At 60.3% G+C, this 14,517-nt stretch overlaps 2 protein-coding genes across 7 annotated transcripts; both read right to left on the bottom strand.

The window, feature by feature from the left end:
• Positions 1-1,083: 1,083 nt before the first annotated feature.
• On the bottom strand, positions 1,084-6,630 carry BCL6B (BCL6B transcription repressor). The gene is made up of 9 exons (XM_062216155.1): positions 6,601-6,630; positions 5,987-6,177; positions 5,598-5,819; positions 5,156-5,500; positions 4,751-4,875; positions 3,880-4,044; positions 3,666-3,796; positions 3,435-3,572; positions 1,084-3,071 (listed from the first exon to the last, which is right to left on the bottom strand). Exons 2-9 carry the CDS (start codon positions 6,163-6,165, stop codon positions 2,955-2,957), a joined length of 1,422 nt encoding a protein of 473 aa, XP_062072139.1. The 5' UTR covers positions 6,166-6,177; positions 6,601-6,630; the 3' UTR covers positions 1,084-2,954.
• A 5,365-nt stretch (positions 6,631-11,995) lies between these two features.
• On the bottom strand, positions 11,996-14,435 carry C18H17orf49 (chromosome 18 C17orf49 homolog). 6 transcript variants are annotated; one of them, XR_009868422.1, is made up of 6 exons: positions 14,331-14,435; positions 14,052-14,146; positions 13,464-13,565; positions 12,669-12,911; positions 12,404-12,505; positions 11,996-12,258 (listed from the first exon to the last, which is right to left on the bottom strand). XR_009868422.1 is itself a non-coding variant. In XM_062215476.1 (6 exons), exons 1-6 carry the CDS (start codon positions 14,349-14,351, stop codon positions 12,194-12,196), a joined length of 576 nt encoding a protein of 191 aa, XP_062071460.1. In that variant the 5' UTR covers positions 14,352-14,435; the 3' UTR covers positions 11,996-12,193. The 6 variants fall into 6 exon arrangements, 4 of the variants coding, with proteins under 4 accessions (XP_062071460.1, XP_062071461.1, XP_062071462.1 ...); XR_009868423.1 differs by having other exon boundaries at positions 11,996-12,254; XM_062215476.1 differs by having other exon boundaries at positions 12,721-12,911.
• Positions 14,436-14,517: the final 82 nt, after the last annotated feature.

The following is a 14,517-nucleotide window of genomic DNA, read 5'->3' as shown; positions in this document are numbered from 1 at the left end:
CCATAAGCTGGAGTGGAAGGTTTTAGTTTAGTTTTTTTGTTTTGTTTTGAAGTCTAATCCAGGTCATGGGTTTTAAAAGATTAAGAAACACAACCATGAGCTAAATGTTGGCGGGAATTGCACAGACCATGGTAACTGGCTTTTTCCACAAATGAGGAATTTAAGGCCCAAAGGGAGCCCAAAGGGAATTAGTGACCCTGGCCATGGGGGCAGAGCAGAGTGTGCACCCAGGACACAAGTAAGACAAGGTAAGAGTGGGAGGGCTGCATGCCTTGGACACTAGATGGAGGCCAAGATCTCATTCCTGGGGAAGGGTGGGGTTGACATGTTGGCCCTGGCTGCATAGCTTTCTCACTGCTGCCTCCAGCCCCTGTTGTTCTTTTGGGACCCAACTCCTATGCATTTTTCTTGGTCACAGGGGTGGAAATGCGGGTGTCCCAAGCATTAAGATCCTCAGCACAGGGGCCAGCACTGAGCTTAGCAAGTTAAGCCTCTGCGGCACTGGCATCCCATATGGATGCTGCTTGAAGACCTTTCTTCTCCAATTCTGATCTAGCTCCCTGTTAATGCACCTAGGAAAGCAGTAGAAGATGGCCCAAGTGCCTGGACCCCTGCATCTACATGGGAGACCCAGAAGAAGCTCCTGGTTCCTGACTTTGGTCTGGACCAGCCTTAGCCATTTCGGCCATCTGGGGAGTGAACCAGTGGATGGAAGATTCTCTCAATCCCCCACTCCCCTGTAACTCTTTCAAATAAATAAAAATAAATCTTATATTAAAAAGAGATCCCCAACACAGATGTATCCCCTAGTCTCTCGGCATAACTAGTGGCTGTTCGGTCCCTTCCTGCCACCTCCACACGTCAGGCAGGAAGTGACTGGAGAGCAGCAGGATGCAGGTGCCTCCGGAGAAACTTCATGAAGTCACTGATTCCTACACAATGAGCCGGAAGGCAAGAGCAGCGAAAGGGAGAACAAGGACCATTTAAGATGTCTGCTGGGATGGGACAATGGCATGGATTCGAAGTATTCCCCCTTAGGCAAGAACCCAAGACACAGCAGGTGGCACAGAGAGGCTTCTTTATTCCAAGGATCTGATTTTGCAAAATCTAACATCTTTGCCCCCAGGAGCTCTCCACCTCCCCATCCAGTCTGCTAAAGAGAAATCAGGCTTCCTTCTCACACCACCCTTCTTCTTCCTCCCTCAATTCTGGGATGGGGTGGTGGGGAGTAAGAGGGGAAGAAGAAGAGTAGCCTTCTCACCAATCCCCAAGTGACTTATCTTGAAGTTCTGGCGCACAAAGTCAAAAGTGCTTCTTACCTTCCACTCCTCCCCCCCAGTCTTATCATCAAATAGGCCCCAAGGACTCAGAGCATTACCTAACATCCAGACGCTCCAGCCAGCCAAGAGACAACCCCATTCCTAACTTTCTACCTACTTGGCCTCCACCAAAAACCACAACCCTCAGCCAACTTCTTACTCCTAACCTGGAAACTGTCAACTTTCGGGCCTTTGACCCAGCCTTTCCAATCTCTTACATCTCATCCCTCTCCAGTAATCCCAAACCACAACAAACCCAGAATGGAACTCAGCCCCTTGTCTTCCTGCGGAAGGCACTAGACAGGAATGCAGGGATGGGAAGACTGGGTCACAGACCCAGCTTTTCCATGGTAAGAAAGTGACCAAGCACCTGTGACTTCTAGAGGCAAAGGAGTTTCTGGAATTCGGACACTTGCCGGAAGATGTCCAAAAACCCATTAAAGGAAGCAAGGGCCCATTTCAGGTAGAGAGAACCCCAAGGAACATGCAAATGCGGATGCCTCTGCAGCAAAGGGCGGCTCATGATGCGTTACCACCCAGTGACGGTGACGAGTTGTGTGATTCTCCCCTAAGTCGTGGGCACTCAAGAGACTGGGCAGAATCTGAAAAGCTTATATCGTGTCTGACAGGGAATTCCAGCTCCCTCCCCCAGGGAGGGCTCAACTCAGCACTAAGAACGGGTCCTGGTGATTGTGGGCTCAGCCCTAGCCCTTGGGTGAGCTCTACCGTGAGAGATGGCTACTGTGGAAACAGACCCAGGTGACCGGTTCAATGGACAGCATGGGTTCTGGGCCACCCTTCCAGCCTCCACTGGGGGTGACACAGAATCCAGCCTGCACCCCCAGTCTTCAGGAGGCATTTCATAGCTCCATAGAGGTTCCTATCACCTGTGAAGAACAGGGAGGGTAAAAAAAAAAACAAAAAACAACAACAACAACAAAACAAAACTACATCCATGTCTAGCCAGCTAGAGAACCTACAGCACCTAGAACACCAGGGAGGGAGCCTGACCCAATCCCACAATCCCACATGTTCCCAGAGCTGCCCTCAAACAAAGGTTCCAGACCTCGAACAGGAGGGCCAGGACACAGAGAACCCCTTTCTCTGTTTAAAGCAAACAGACAGGAGAAAGGACAATTCTAAAGATAAAAGTTATGACAAGAACAATATAAAGCACTTCAGCCAGGAGACAGAGCCAAGTGCTAATCTCTGCCAGCAGAGCCGTGACCTCATCTTCTGTGTCTTGGGTCACGTTTGATCACACTTGTGGAACAGGGAAGTGGGAGACGCCATAGAGACGGCCCTGGCGCCACCCAAAGGCCTCAATAAATTATATGTACAGAGAAACCCAGCGAGACAGAGGCTGCAGCTGGAGGGCTGTTCCCTCTAAGGAAACCAGACCGCCAGTCTTTCTCTTCCGCCAGCCCCTGCCTAGACAATCCGCATTGTGGGGAAGAGGTTTTGACCAGCAAAACAGAGGCAGATCTAGCCAGGACCTGCCACCCCTGCTCTCCCCAGCAAGGAAGGAAGGTGGCAGCAGTTTCAGATACCAGAAGTGGCCTTGCCCACCCCCTCGCCTGCGCCTGCAGCCTTCCTGGCTCTTAGGAAGCAAGTGGGGTCCAGGCCCGCGCTCGGCTAGGGGCCCCCCAGAACGTGGTAGTGCACTTTGGTGTTGGTAGCGGCTCCATGCTTCTGGCGCAGATGCAGCCGAAGTTGACTCTTGTGCCGGAAATGCAGGCCGCAGGGGTCGCACTGTGGAAGAACACCCGGGTCAGGTCCCTCCCCCTCCACAGCCACCTTTTAGGTGTTGAGTGCAGTAGAACTGGCCAGCTCTCCACCGAAAGATAACTCACTGGTCTTCAGGTCCTCCCACATCTTTACGCCCTGCCTTATCTGGCCAAGGTTTTCCCATTAGTCCCTCCTCTCCGGGCAAATAACATCAACCCAGGAGCTGTAAGTCCTACACCTGCGCATTCCGACCCCCGGCCCCGCCCTTTATCCTTAGGGACCCGGCTCATTGCAAGAGCTGCAGGACCGGCAAGGCCTGCCTGTCTCAGAGCCCTGTGCCTCGACAAACGGTCAACAGTTCCAGGGCCAGCCATGCTGGGTACCCACATGGTATGGCTTCTCTCCTGTGTGGATGCGCACGTGGCTCTTCAGCGTCTGCAGGTGGCGGAAGCGAGTCCCACAGGTGGGGCAGGGATAGGGCTTCTCGCCGGTGTGGATGAGGACGTGCGCGCGCAGATGCGCCACCTGGGAGGGGAGGGGACTTTAGACGGCACGCCTCGGGATGGCGAATCTGGCGATTTTGCCTTTGAAGCGTGTCGGGGCGGGGCGGCCGCCTACCTGCACGAAGCGCGAGCCGCACGTTTCACACTTGTAGGGCTTTTCTCCCGAGTGGATGCGGCTGTGTGTTTTCAGGTTCGCCGGCCGGTTAAAGCGGGCCCCGCAGATGGAGCAGTGGTAAGGTTTCTCCCCTGCAGGCGAGGAACAAGTGCGCTCAGGGGGCTTGGGCTGCCCAGCGCGGTGGGTGCAAGGCCCGGGGCCCTCTCCTCCTTACCTGTGTGCACCGTGCGGTGGCTGGCCAGGTTGCCCTTGTAGCGGAAGGCGGAGCGGCAGAGCTGACACTTGTAGGGCTTGTCCTCCTCCCCGGGAGCCAAGGGGTCCAGCCCCGATGAACACCCAGCCACAGCCTCGCAGTTCTGGCAGCTGAAAAATTCACTTCCTGCGAAGGGCGAAGGGGTGGGTAAGAACCACCATTGTTTCACGGAGGGCTTCCTAGGTGCCGGTGAGCCTAACACCCCGTTTACTGTAAAGGCCCCTGGGGGCTCATCTGGCCTTCTTGGGGCCCAGAGTGGGTCAGGTGGGCCGGGAGAGGCTCCTGCCAAGCCCTGGATGGGGACAGGCCAGAAAGTCCCAACCTCTGCACCTGGAGAGCTTGAAACACACTGGTGTGGGGTCGGCATTGTGGCACGGTGGGTGAGGCTGCCACTCATGATGCCAGCATCGCTTATCAGAGCCCCCGCTCGGGTCCCGGCTGACCCACTCCAGCTCCCTGCTATGGCCTGGGAAAGCAGCAGAGGATGGCCCAAGTGCTTGGGCCCCTGCACCCACGTGGGAGACCCAGATGGAGCTCCTGGCTTTGGCCTGGCCCAGTCCTGGCTGTTGCAGCCATTTGAGGAGTGAACCAGTAGGTGCGGGATCTCTTTGTCTCTCTGTCACTTGCCTATCAAACCTTAAACAACATACTGATGCTTGCTCTCCACTGCCAGGTATTCTGATCTGTATGGCGTGACCTGCTGTTTACAAGCTTCCCAAGTGATTCTAATTTGCAGTGAAGTTCGAGCGTCACTGGGAGAGGCCTTTTGGCCCAAACTGGCCTGCAACAGCCACAAGAAAAAAGCCAGGACATGGCGGGGGGCGGGTCTTACCCGGCAGTGGACGAGCCTGCTCAGAGGGTGATCGGGTGGTCTCCTGAGCCCGAGGAGTGAGCAGATGCGGGGTACTGGCTGGTGCCCCACATTTGAACTGTGCAGTGGCCGCAGACAGAGACAGCCTAGGCAGAAGGCAAGGCCCAGAGAAAAGGATCAGGGGAGATTATATGGACAGAGGTTTTCTCCTGGAGAATTTGGAGCCAAAGTCCATCTTCTGAAGGTGAGCCAATGCAGGTCCATGAGCCGCTGTGCTGCCACAGCCCCAGCCCACTGAGTCCGCACCTGGCCTCTGGCCAGCTTCCCTGGGTGGGCGAGAGTCTCTGCACACTGCCCCCCACCCATTCTCCCTGCTTCATACCGCCCGGGTTTAACGGTCCTGCTCCCCAGTTCCAGACTCTGCACCTGCTCTGGGGACCGGGAATGGGTCCTTCCTCGCTGCTGCTGCTGGAGGCCTCGTCTCCACTGGGCAGCCTGGCCTGGGGGCAAGGCTGCCCGGAACTCCTCTCGCCCACCAGGCTCCCTGCTTGGGAAGCCTGAGAGTTCAGCACGATGAACTTGTACTTCTTCCAGTTGCAGGCCTTGGGGTCGGGGCTGGCGGGACTCGGGGGACCTTGGCTGCAGCTACGAGACTCCGTTGGTGGGTCTGGGTGTCCTTCGGAGCACCTGGGGCTGCCCGGTGGAGGTGCCGTCGAGGGGGTGGGGGGTTCCGCCACCAGGGGCCGCAGCGAGATGCCCAGAGGGTCACAGCTGGGAGAAGGAGGAGGGACATTTAATGGATTTGCTAATCTGTGACTGCCAAGGTGCCACCTCACACTCTGAGAACACCCAGCCAGGGTCCCCTCACCTGCTCTGGATGAAGCGGTGGCACGCCTGGACCACATGTTCCATCTGCAAGTAGGTGGCCGCGGCAAGAACAGCAGGTGCAGTGGCGGGAGAGAGACGGAGGCGCGAAGTGTACATGAAGTCCAGGAGAGGGGCGAAGCCTCCGGCTTCGGGGCCTCCAGGCAGGGACAGCACGTCCACCCCGACGCCCGCTCGGCCCCGGAAAATGGAATAGAAGAAGCCACTGGAGAGAAAGACACAGAGGTCACGCTGGGGAATAGAGGGCACGCGGTGGTCTCCCCGCTATCACTGCCCCCCAACTCCGGGACGCTCCGCCTATGGCTTCTGGAAGGTGTGACATCAGATTCCCTCCCGACAGCCTTATTGCCCCGCCTCCCCCTCCCCTCGAACCTGCAGGCGATCAGGACCGCCTTGTGCGCTCGGAGGGGTTGCCCGCCAACCAGCAGCGTGACGTCAGTGAGGATCCCGCGCAGGCGCAGCTCGTTCAGGTTGCCGAGCACGTCGGACGAGTGGCGCGTGAACTCGCGGACGTAGCCCAGCGCGCCCTCGGGGGCCGCGGGGGATCCCATCGCGACGCCGGCCTGCGCGGGAAGGGCTTGGGGATTCAGGCCTTCCAAAGACGGCTTCCTCCGCCCGCGAGGCGCAGCTGCAGCCGGGGCCTCCCGCCCCGCGGCCCCGCACAGGCCCCCATAGCTCAGGGCATCCTGGGCATTCCGCCCCGATCACGGTGTCGCTCTCTCCCCTCCTCCAGACCCGAAGTGGCCTGGAGCGGGTGGAGGGTTCCTGCCCCACCGCGTCGATGGCTGACGTGGGAGGGCTGCGGCGCGAGGCGCCCCGAGTTCGATTCCTGGCGCCTCCCTTCCCCAGCACCTCTGCTTTCCCTAGCTTCGCTGCGCTCCCGAATCTCACGCGTGGGACCTGCCTGGGGACCCCAGCCCAGGCCCATACCCCTCCCAGTTGCCGCTATCTCCCCCCAACCACAGAAGTCCGCGTCTCGTGCTTACCCCCGGCCTGCAGGGGCCGCGGCTCCTCTCCTCGAGGGGGCGGGGTCTCTCCCGGCTCTCGGCCTGGGCTCCTTTATCTGGCCGGGATGGCGGGGGCGGGGGTGGAGGTGGGGTGAACGCCTGGGTCCGTATCCTTCCTTCCTCCCTCGCTCCCCAGATGGTGAGCCCTGGGCGGGGGCTCCGTCTCGAGGGCGGGACCTCAGAAGCGCAGCGTGGTTGGAACTAGTGGGTCTAGGGTCATCGAAAGTGGGGTCGAGGGTGGGGACACTGGAATTGGGGAGGGGGCTGGGGATGTCGAGGCGACCGACAGGATCTAGGTCGTCGGAGGGCCGCAGATAGCAGAGAGTTGGGGGGGGGGCTCTGGCGGGGGGGTCGCCAGGAGCCTGTGACAGGGTGGAGCGAAGACAGCCGCGCTGTCCCCCTTCCGAGGTACCGCGTTACGGGAGAAAAGGGGGGAGCCCCAGGAGGCAGCGGGTTTGGGGCGGGGGCTGCCCTGGGGTCCTTGACAGCCACAGGGTGTGGTGTGAGCGACAGGCCCCTCCAGCGCGGCCGACAGAGAGGGGGGCTGTGGCCGGGCGGGGTGGGGAGAGGGCGGATATGATTTCTAGTTCGTTTCCTTCCATTGTCCTGCGACCGGACGGCTCCGCCAGCTGCTTCCCCTCGAGGAGGTGGGGAAAGCCCCGGGTGGGGACCAAGAGACGCTCGGGGGGCCTAGGCGTCCGGCCTCTCACTGCCGACTCGCTTCTGGATCCTTCTGGGAACCCAGAGGGACGGACTCCCGCCCAAAGGCCGCTCGCTCTCCCCGGGGCCGCGGGCACCGGCCCGTCGGCTGCGGCCGGAGGCTGGCCGGACGCCGGGGTCCAGCGCGGCAAGCCGGCGAAGCTCGGCAGTGTCCTGCTCCTTCCACGAGGGGGCGGACGAGCACCAGACTCGCTTCGCCCCGTAGTCCCCACCCGGCTGGGGCCGAGCTCAGACCCGCGCGCTGTAGCGCGTCGGCCTGGGCGGCTGAGACCTCCGGCTTCCTGCCCCATGCGCCGCGGGGTTATTTTGGCGCCTCTGTCTCCTGGGTGCCAGGGCCCTGGGGTGCGGCGGAGGGCTAGAGTTAGGGTTTCCGGGGCGGGGGGACTCTCCTTCAGGCTGGGGTTCCTACCTGAAGTGAGGCATCGTGGACTTCGGGACCAGGGGAGTGGGTGAGGGGGAGACCAGAGCACACGGTTGTCCCGCCGTCTTTGGGGGCGGAATTTTAGCTTGCATCAGTACAAAAGTTGGGCGGGGTGAATGGAGAGAAATGGGAAACGGAAGACGGGGAGAGGGCTGGAGAGGCCTGACAGCCCTAAATTCAAGTTCCTGGCGCTGGGGAAGCCCTCCGAGGGCGGCGAGGTTCATCTGGCCGAGGGGTGGGGGCACAGCTGGGTCCTCGGACTTGGGCTCAGGAGGTAGACGGCGGACCGGGAAACACTCACCGCCGCGCCCGGAGCTGCACGGCCCGGCGTGGGGCGCTCCCCTTCTGCTCCCGGTGCGGGAAAGAACAGTGGGGACCTGGGCACTGGGGGCGAGGAAGGGAGATGGCTTTGGTGACTTTGCTCTCCGTAAAGTTCCAAGGGGGGAATTGCACTAGGGGCTCCCTTCAGTGTCAGCGTGCACTGTTATCTGATCAGTTGTGGGGTGCGTGCTTATTATGGGGTGTCGAGTTGGGGCCTGTATCCCCCTGAAGAGTTTGTGGCAAGTTGGAGCAAGGCAAGGGGCTGATTTGGATGCTACATTAGTTCTGGGGGCTCTGACCCCCGCAACTGGGAGACTGTGCCTTTCTCTGTTATCTCTCCATCTCTGGAGAGCCAGAGTACTGCTGGGGGTTTTGGGGGTGCCATGTGCTTTGGGGTGTCACATAAGTTTCAAGGCTCAGATTCAAGGTTGTCAGGAACATGATTTCCATCTGCGGGATTTTAGTCTGAAAAGGAACACAGTAGGATGCTAAGAGCACGTTAGAAGGCTTTCTAGGATGGGGGTGTGGGAAGTGGGGAGCAAAGTTCCAGAATGTCCTGGAAACACTCTCAGGGGAGGCTCTCCTTGTGTGTGCGTGGACAGCCACACAATATATCTCCAGAGCGGAAACAAGGTGAGGGCCCCCAGGGTGGGGGACCAAAGTTTTGGGGTGTCCTTAGTTGGGGATGCCTTGCCACTCTTTGGCTGCATTTGGTGAAGGTAATGGATGGATAAGGGGAGGCCGATTTGGAAATTTACTTAATTTGGAGCACGATTCTGGTTTGGGAGGTCTTTTGCTTATAGCTTGCTTACTCCAGCTTCTAGAACTTTCTTTCGTTAGTGAACCCCCAAATAAGCCCAGGACTTGAAGGGCGAGATTTGAGAAGGGCGCAGTGTCTCTTCTTAATCGCTACACGGCCTCGATTGATCTGAGCAGAAAAGGTGGTATCAGGCTCCGAACCCCGATTTATTACGGGCACCCACTTCGGTTGGAGGGAAGGTGGAAGAAAATGGGGTGTCTCTTGGTCAAGTGGACACCCCTGGCCAGGGCAGTGCTGTTGGAACTGTGGCAAGAAGGGGTGGCGGTGGGGTTCAGGAGGTGAATCTCTGCCCTGATGTTCCAGGATAACAGCCCCAAACAGAAAGCAGAGTGTGGCGAGATGAGGGGGGAGGGGCTCCCCACGGCGGCAGGGGCTAGAGGGTGAGCCAGGCCAGCTCTTCCCGCCTGGGTCCCGCTCTCCTCGGCTCTCCTCCCCTCTCTCCCTCCCACCGCCCACCCCCCCAACCCAAGGAAAAAAAACTGCCTGTGCAACAGCAATGGCAGATTCCAATCCTCCAGGCTTTCCTAAACCACCACGGAGACCAGCCGGGGGGAGGGGAGGGAGGATCGGACTTTCCTGCTTCCTCGAGACTGGGGCAAATAGCTTGACCTCCTGGCCCCTAGCCCTCTGAGGAGTGCCCCCCGGTCTGGAAGCCAGGTGTCCTGGACCCTAGCCCCCGGGCGGGGGGGCCTGGAGAGACGGGGAGGAGGAGGGAGGGAGTGACTTCCAAAATTGGCATCGGGACAGAGCAGGGCTGGCGGGAGACAGGCGAAAGACGGAATTTTCCTGAAAAAACGGGGGTATCTGAGGACCCCAAATTTGGGGAGCTAGTCCAGGACCGTCCTCCCAACATCCTAGATTTTTTGGGGATTTTTTGGGGGCCCCGGGACCCCTCTAGATGGGGTGAGGAATGTAGTGTTGGGGGAATCTGACTGGGGCATTGCAGCTGCCTCTCCCGCCGAGTTGGAGACGGATGGGCTGGGACGGGTTTTGGGGGGGTGTCCCCAATTCTGACTGGGAGTGGAGGAACCCCCCCAGAGCTGTCTTGTGGGGGTCCCCCCTCCCCAGGGCACTCCCCAGTCCCTGAGCCAGCCGAGAGGAAGGAGGCCAGCGATGCGACTGGGGCGGCTCCTTTCTCCTGCACCCCAAATGTGAGGGATGCACCCCAAATTTTGCTCCTTTCAAAATAGGGGACCAGGATCTCAGGGGAGAGTAGCTGAGGTAAGTGGGGAGGAAAAAGTGTCCCCTGTTTTCAGGAGAGACGTGGCGGTTGGGGGGAGGTTTGGAGGTGCGTGCTGGGGTGGGGTTGGCTTTGTCAGTTTGGGAATTGGGGGGACGATCGGAGAGGCTTTCTCTTGTACCCCTAAGCTGCAGCCCCCAAGATGGAAACCAAAGGCGGAGACCGTAGGGCCCCCCAACATCCTAGCTGTTAGGATAGTGTTTGCTTTCTCTCTCACCCCCACAAAGGCTCTGCCGAGGGTGGGAGCCGGGGGCAGCTGTGTGAGTTGGGGGCTCTGGAGGGTGGGGTGAGGTGCAGAAGACCTTGGCAGGGCTTGATGTGGCGAAGGCAGGGGTCTTTGGGGAGTGGTCCGGCATCTTTGGGTGCCTAAAAAGATATCTTACATACACCATCTTAGATCTTTTAGATTGCTAAGAGTTTTGGGGGGTGTGTCGGCCGGGGGGGCGGTAAAGGGTGGCATGGGATATGGGCTGATCACTTTTGGGTTCCACAGGGGATGATTCTGACTTGCAGAAGGGATTTTGATCCTTGGATGGGGGTTGCTTTTTAAAAATCGAGTGCTGGACAGGAGAAAAAGGCTGAGGGAAGGCCTAGGGTGGGGGGTGGGGAGAGGCATGTTTGTCTCAGCTTAAACGTGGCTCTCTGGGGTGGGCCCGCCTGCCTGGGCCTGGTGGATGGCTGATGGGTGGCATTGGGGGGCTGGGGCTCGGGTCCCGGGGGGGCCCCGGGGACTTGCAACAGCACTGGGGGCCGAGTTGCTGGCCCCCCAGGTCCAGATGGCCTTCTTCCTGGGCCCTGCTGCTCCCCTTTCCCCCTGGCCTCCATTTCCTGCCTTTGGCCTCCATCTTGTGGCAGGCCCAGGGCCCAGGGCAACTTCCGGCCCCCCTCTCCCAACCGTGTTCCGGCCCCACCACCTCTGGACTGCCAGCTCCCAACCCTGCTGTCCTTGGCCCCGAGTCTCTCCTAGCTTTCCTCCTGGGTTCTGACCCGGGGAGGGAGGGATGGACACAGGAAGCCTCGGGTCCCTGGCCTGGCTGTCGGAGGCAGACTGTTGGTGTCCCTGGTCATTCCCTGTTGCCTCTGCCCCAACCCTGGGGATCCCCTGAGCAGAGCTCCCACCATGGGAAGATGGCTCCAATCCTACAAGTGTCCCTTTTTCCAGTTGCCTTCCCAACTCCTGTGCCTGGTTTGCCCCCATCATCTCTGGGGGCCATGTTTGCCTGTAAACCTCTCTTGCTGCTCTTGGAGGTTGGTGGTTTGGGGGTCTTCACAGCGCTGTCTTGCGACCTCTTCCTCTCAACCCACCCGAATCCTGCTCCCGCCCCAGCAGCACACTGTGGTTTGTACGGCACTGTGGCCACGTCCAAACCACACTGTGGTGTTAGAGCGAGGGTGGGGGAGGCACCGCCGAGGCTTGGCCCTGGGAGGCCACCCTGGAGAAGTGACTCAAAAAACATCTGGGGCCTTGTGATAAACTTCTCATGACTTGGTGGTGGTGGTGGTGGTGGTGTGTGTGTGTGTGTGTGTGTGTCGGGGGGGGGGGCGGTGATGAATGCGCTGCAAACAGGCCCTTTAAAATCCCCAGGGAAGTTTCAGGACTTCTGCCTGCCAGAGGCCCTGGGACTATGTCCTGGCTCCAGAGAGCAAAGTGGAGTCTTTGTTGCCTACACCCCGCTCCCCCGGCTCTAGCAGCACAGAAATATTGGCACCGGGAGGCGAGTCTGCCAATATTGGCTGTGCTGCTCCAGGCGGGGTGGCGAGAGCTACTGGGAGGGGCTGGGCCCCTGAGGGCTGAGGCCAGGAGAGGGAATGGCCCTCTCCTGTTAATAACGTGAGCCCGACAGCACCAAGCTGAGAGACAAATCTTTATTGTTTTCTGTATAAAAATGTCCATCAGACAGAGGTCAAAGGGCTTGGGGCGGATGCTCGTCCAGGACCAGCCAGGCGGCCAGCCCCAGCAGCCTCTGCGCCTCTCTCGGGCAGGCCTCGCTCAGAGTCCCAGGCGATCCACAGGTCCAGGCGAACGGTGAGAGGGCTCGGAGGTGGGAGGTCAGCAGGAGAGCAAAGGAGCTTCAGCGCAGGTCTTTAGGCGGCCAGAACCCAGGGTCAGGCTGTCTGGAACAGGAAGGAGAACAGACCGAGATGGAGCGGGCCCCAAGTAGGCCTCTGAGACAGTGTCCCCGGGCTGAGTGCACAGGGAAGGGCTCCTGCTGAGATCCTACCCCACCCCCAGCTGGTGTGGGAGGAGGGGGACTCCTACCCTGGTGGAAGTTGAGTTTCTTGGCCGGAGTTTCTCCCAGCCCTTCAATATCCACCAGGTCACTGTTGGCGTCCGAGTCGTTCAGAGCACTGAGAGTCACGTCTGCGAAGGGGGGCACAAGCTAGGCTGTAGGTTCCCGACCACCCCGAGGTCTGTGCTCACCCCATCCGCCCCATCCCCTCCCCTCTCTGCCCACCCAGGGGAGAGGAAGCCAGAGGGAGAGGAAGAGATGTGTCTTGCTTCACCTGAGGCCCAGTTCTCTCACTGAGCCTCAGATGGGACCTCTCGCGCCGAGGCAGCGACTCCACCGCCCTCACCGGACTTCTGTTTCTTTACAGGGGGGGCCCCGGCATCAGGGACGCTGCAGCTGCTGGGCGGGGGGGCAGCCGGGGGAGGCGACAGGACCCCAGAGGCCACCTTCTTGGGCCCTTTCTTGGGTGACTCAGCTGGAAGCGCAACGCCAGAGTCTTCATACACCTTGCGTTTCACAGTGGCCTTTATCTGAGCCCTGAAGAGAAGACAGCCGGTTAGGGAAGGAGTGATCCGAAAGTGGGGAGGGTGGGGGAGGAGGGAGCCCCTTCGCAAGAATTTTTGGTGGGGTTCTTTTTCCTGCAGCTTTGCCCTCACACCGGGCAGATGCATGTGAGGAGTGGGCTCCCTGAATTGAGTATGGGGAAAGGCCCATCCCCGAGTCTCTCCTGGGAGAGAGGTGTGGCTGCAGAGGGCCACCAGGTAAGATTGAGACTTATTCATAGATCCCAAGCAACTAGTTCAGAACCGCAATATTCCTGGAAACACTGTGGGAGAATCTCAAGAGATCTGTCGGATTACCCAGGGAACCTCCTGGGTCAAATGCAGCAATCGAGTCTCTCAGACAACCTAAAATCAGATTCTTGGAAGGCCCTCATTGCCAGGGCATTTCAGGGATGTCTGACCAACGTGACCATTCTTGTGTGTTTGGAGGACTCAGAGCTGCAAGGGACTTGTGAGGAGGGTGGAAGGAGGGGTAAGGGGAGGAAAAGGGCCCGCCCCCCGTTCTCTGCCCGCCTCCCTCCCTCACACGGTCCGTTCCTTGATGACACAGCTGATGTGATTAAGATCGTCCCCAAATCGTTTCACAGCAGCCCTCAGCATCTCTATCTCGGTCTCCGTCCACTTGGCTCTGTCGGGAGGGGAGAGGGGTCAGCAGAACGGGGAGAGGCGTGGAGCGAGCCGGCTGGCGGGGCCACAGCCGGCCAGTCGCCGCCTCCCGGTCTCTGGGGCCCCCCATCACGGATCCATAAAGAGGCCCTCTGTAAGGAGAAGAAAAGCTTGGAGGACCCCTCCCCGGCTGCGGAAAATCGGGGACACCTCGGAGCACCTCTCTCTCCCATCAACGTGAAAGCCTTCCGAACTGCACCCTAGCAGCCTGCAGCAGCCCGAGGAACGGGGGTGGGTGGTCGTGGCGGGGGTACCACGGGGAAGTAGTGCGGGGCGGGGCCTGTCTACATCTGTCACTCACTCACTCGACGATCACTTATTAACACCTGCTCCGGCTGTGCCAGCCACAGGGAAACTAGCCGCTGTCCCTGCGCTAGAGAGGGTCCGCGTCCGCGTGGAGTCCGAGCGTCCGCCCTCAGCGTCCACGTCCCGGCCCGGGCTCACGTACCCCGCGGGAGAAGAGTCGGCCACGGGATGCAGTTGCATCGTCAGCTCCCCGAGCTTCGTGAAGGCGGCGCCCGCCGCAGAGAAGATCTCCCCGACCTGGGGGCGGGGCAGCATGACGGGGGGCCGGCGCACACCCCCGCGCCGGCCCGCCCGGAGCCCCTAGCCCCACCCCGGCTCGGCTCCCGCCCGCCCCCCGCCCGCGGCGGAAGAGCCGGGAGCCAAGCGGGGGACCCGCCCTCCCGTGGCCGCCAGGGAGCGCTGTCCGCGAGGGAGGTCGAACCTTTGTGGACGCTGACGTCATGGCCCCGCGCACCCCCTCAGGGAGACGCTGCCGCCGCCGCCGCCGCCGCCGCCACGCGAGCCGGGACCACGGAAGGAGCCTGGCTGCCGCGCCGCTCCGGGCCCCGTGCAGGAAGTCCCGCCCTCCCCGCCGCTGATTGGCCCAAGCCCTGCCGCTCCCGCCTCAC

Source organism: Lepus europaeus, chromosome 18 (assembly GCF_033115175.1).
Source record: "Lepus europaeus isolate LE1 chromosome 18, mLepTim1.pri, whole genome shotgun sequence".
NCBI classification, from domain to species: Eukaryota; Metazoa; Chordata; class Mammalia; order Lagomorpha; family Leporidae; genus Lepus; species Lepus europaeus.
Note: the sequence above shows the minus strand (reverse complement) of the source record. Positions and strands in the feature narration are given on the sequence as shown.

Excerpts from the sequence above, each read along its gene's own strand:
- BCL6B (XM_062216155.1), bottom strand. The coding sequence starts at position 6,165 with ATGGGATCCCCCGCGGCCCCCGAGGGCGCGCTGGGCTACGTCCGCGAG. Across the intron at positions 4,045-4,750 it reads GCAGGCTCGTCCACTGCCGG|GAAGTGAATTTTTCAGCTGC; the intron begins GTAAGACCCGCC and ends CGCCCTTCGCAG. Across the intron at positions 3,573-3,665 it reads GCGGCTCGCGCTTCGTGCAG|GTGGCGCATCTGCGCGCGCA; the intron begins GTAGGCGGCCGC and ends CTCCCCTCCCAG.
- C18H17orf49 (XM_062215476.1), bottom strand. The coding sequence starts at position 14,351 with ATGACGTCAGCGTCCACAAAG. Across the intron at positions 12,506-12,720 it reads TGTAAAGAAACAGAAGTCCG|ACGTGACTCTCAGTGCTCTG; the intron begins GTGAGGGCGGTG and ends CCCCCTTCGCAG. Across the intron at positions 12,259-12,403 it reads GAAACTCAACTTCCACCAGG|ACAGCCTGACCCTGGGTTCT; the intron begins GTAGGAGTCCCC and ends TTCCTGTTCCAG.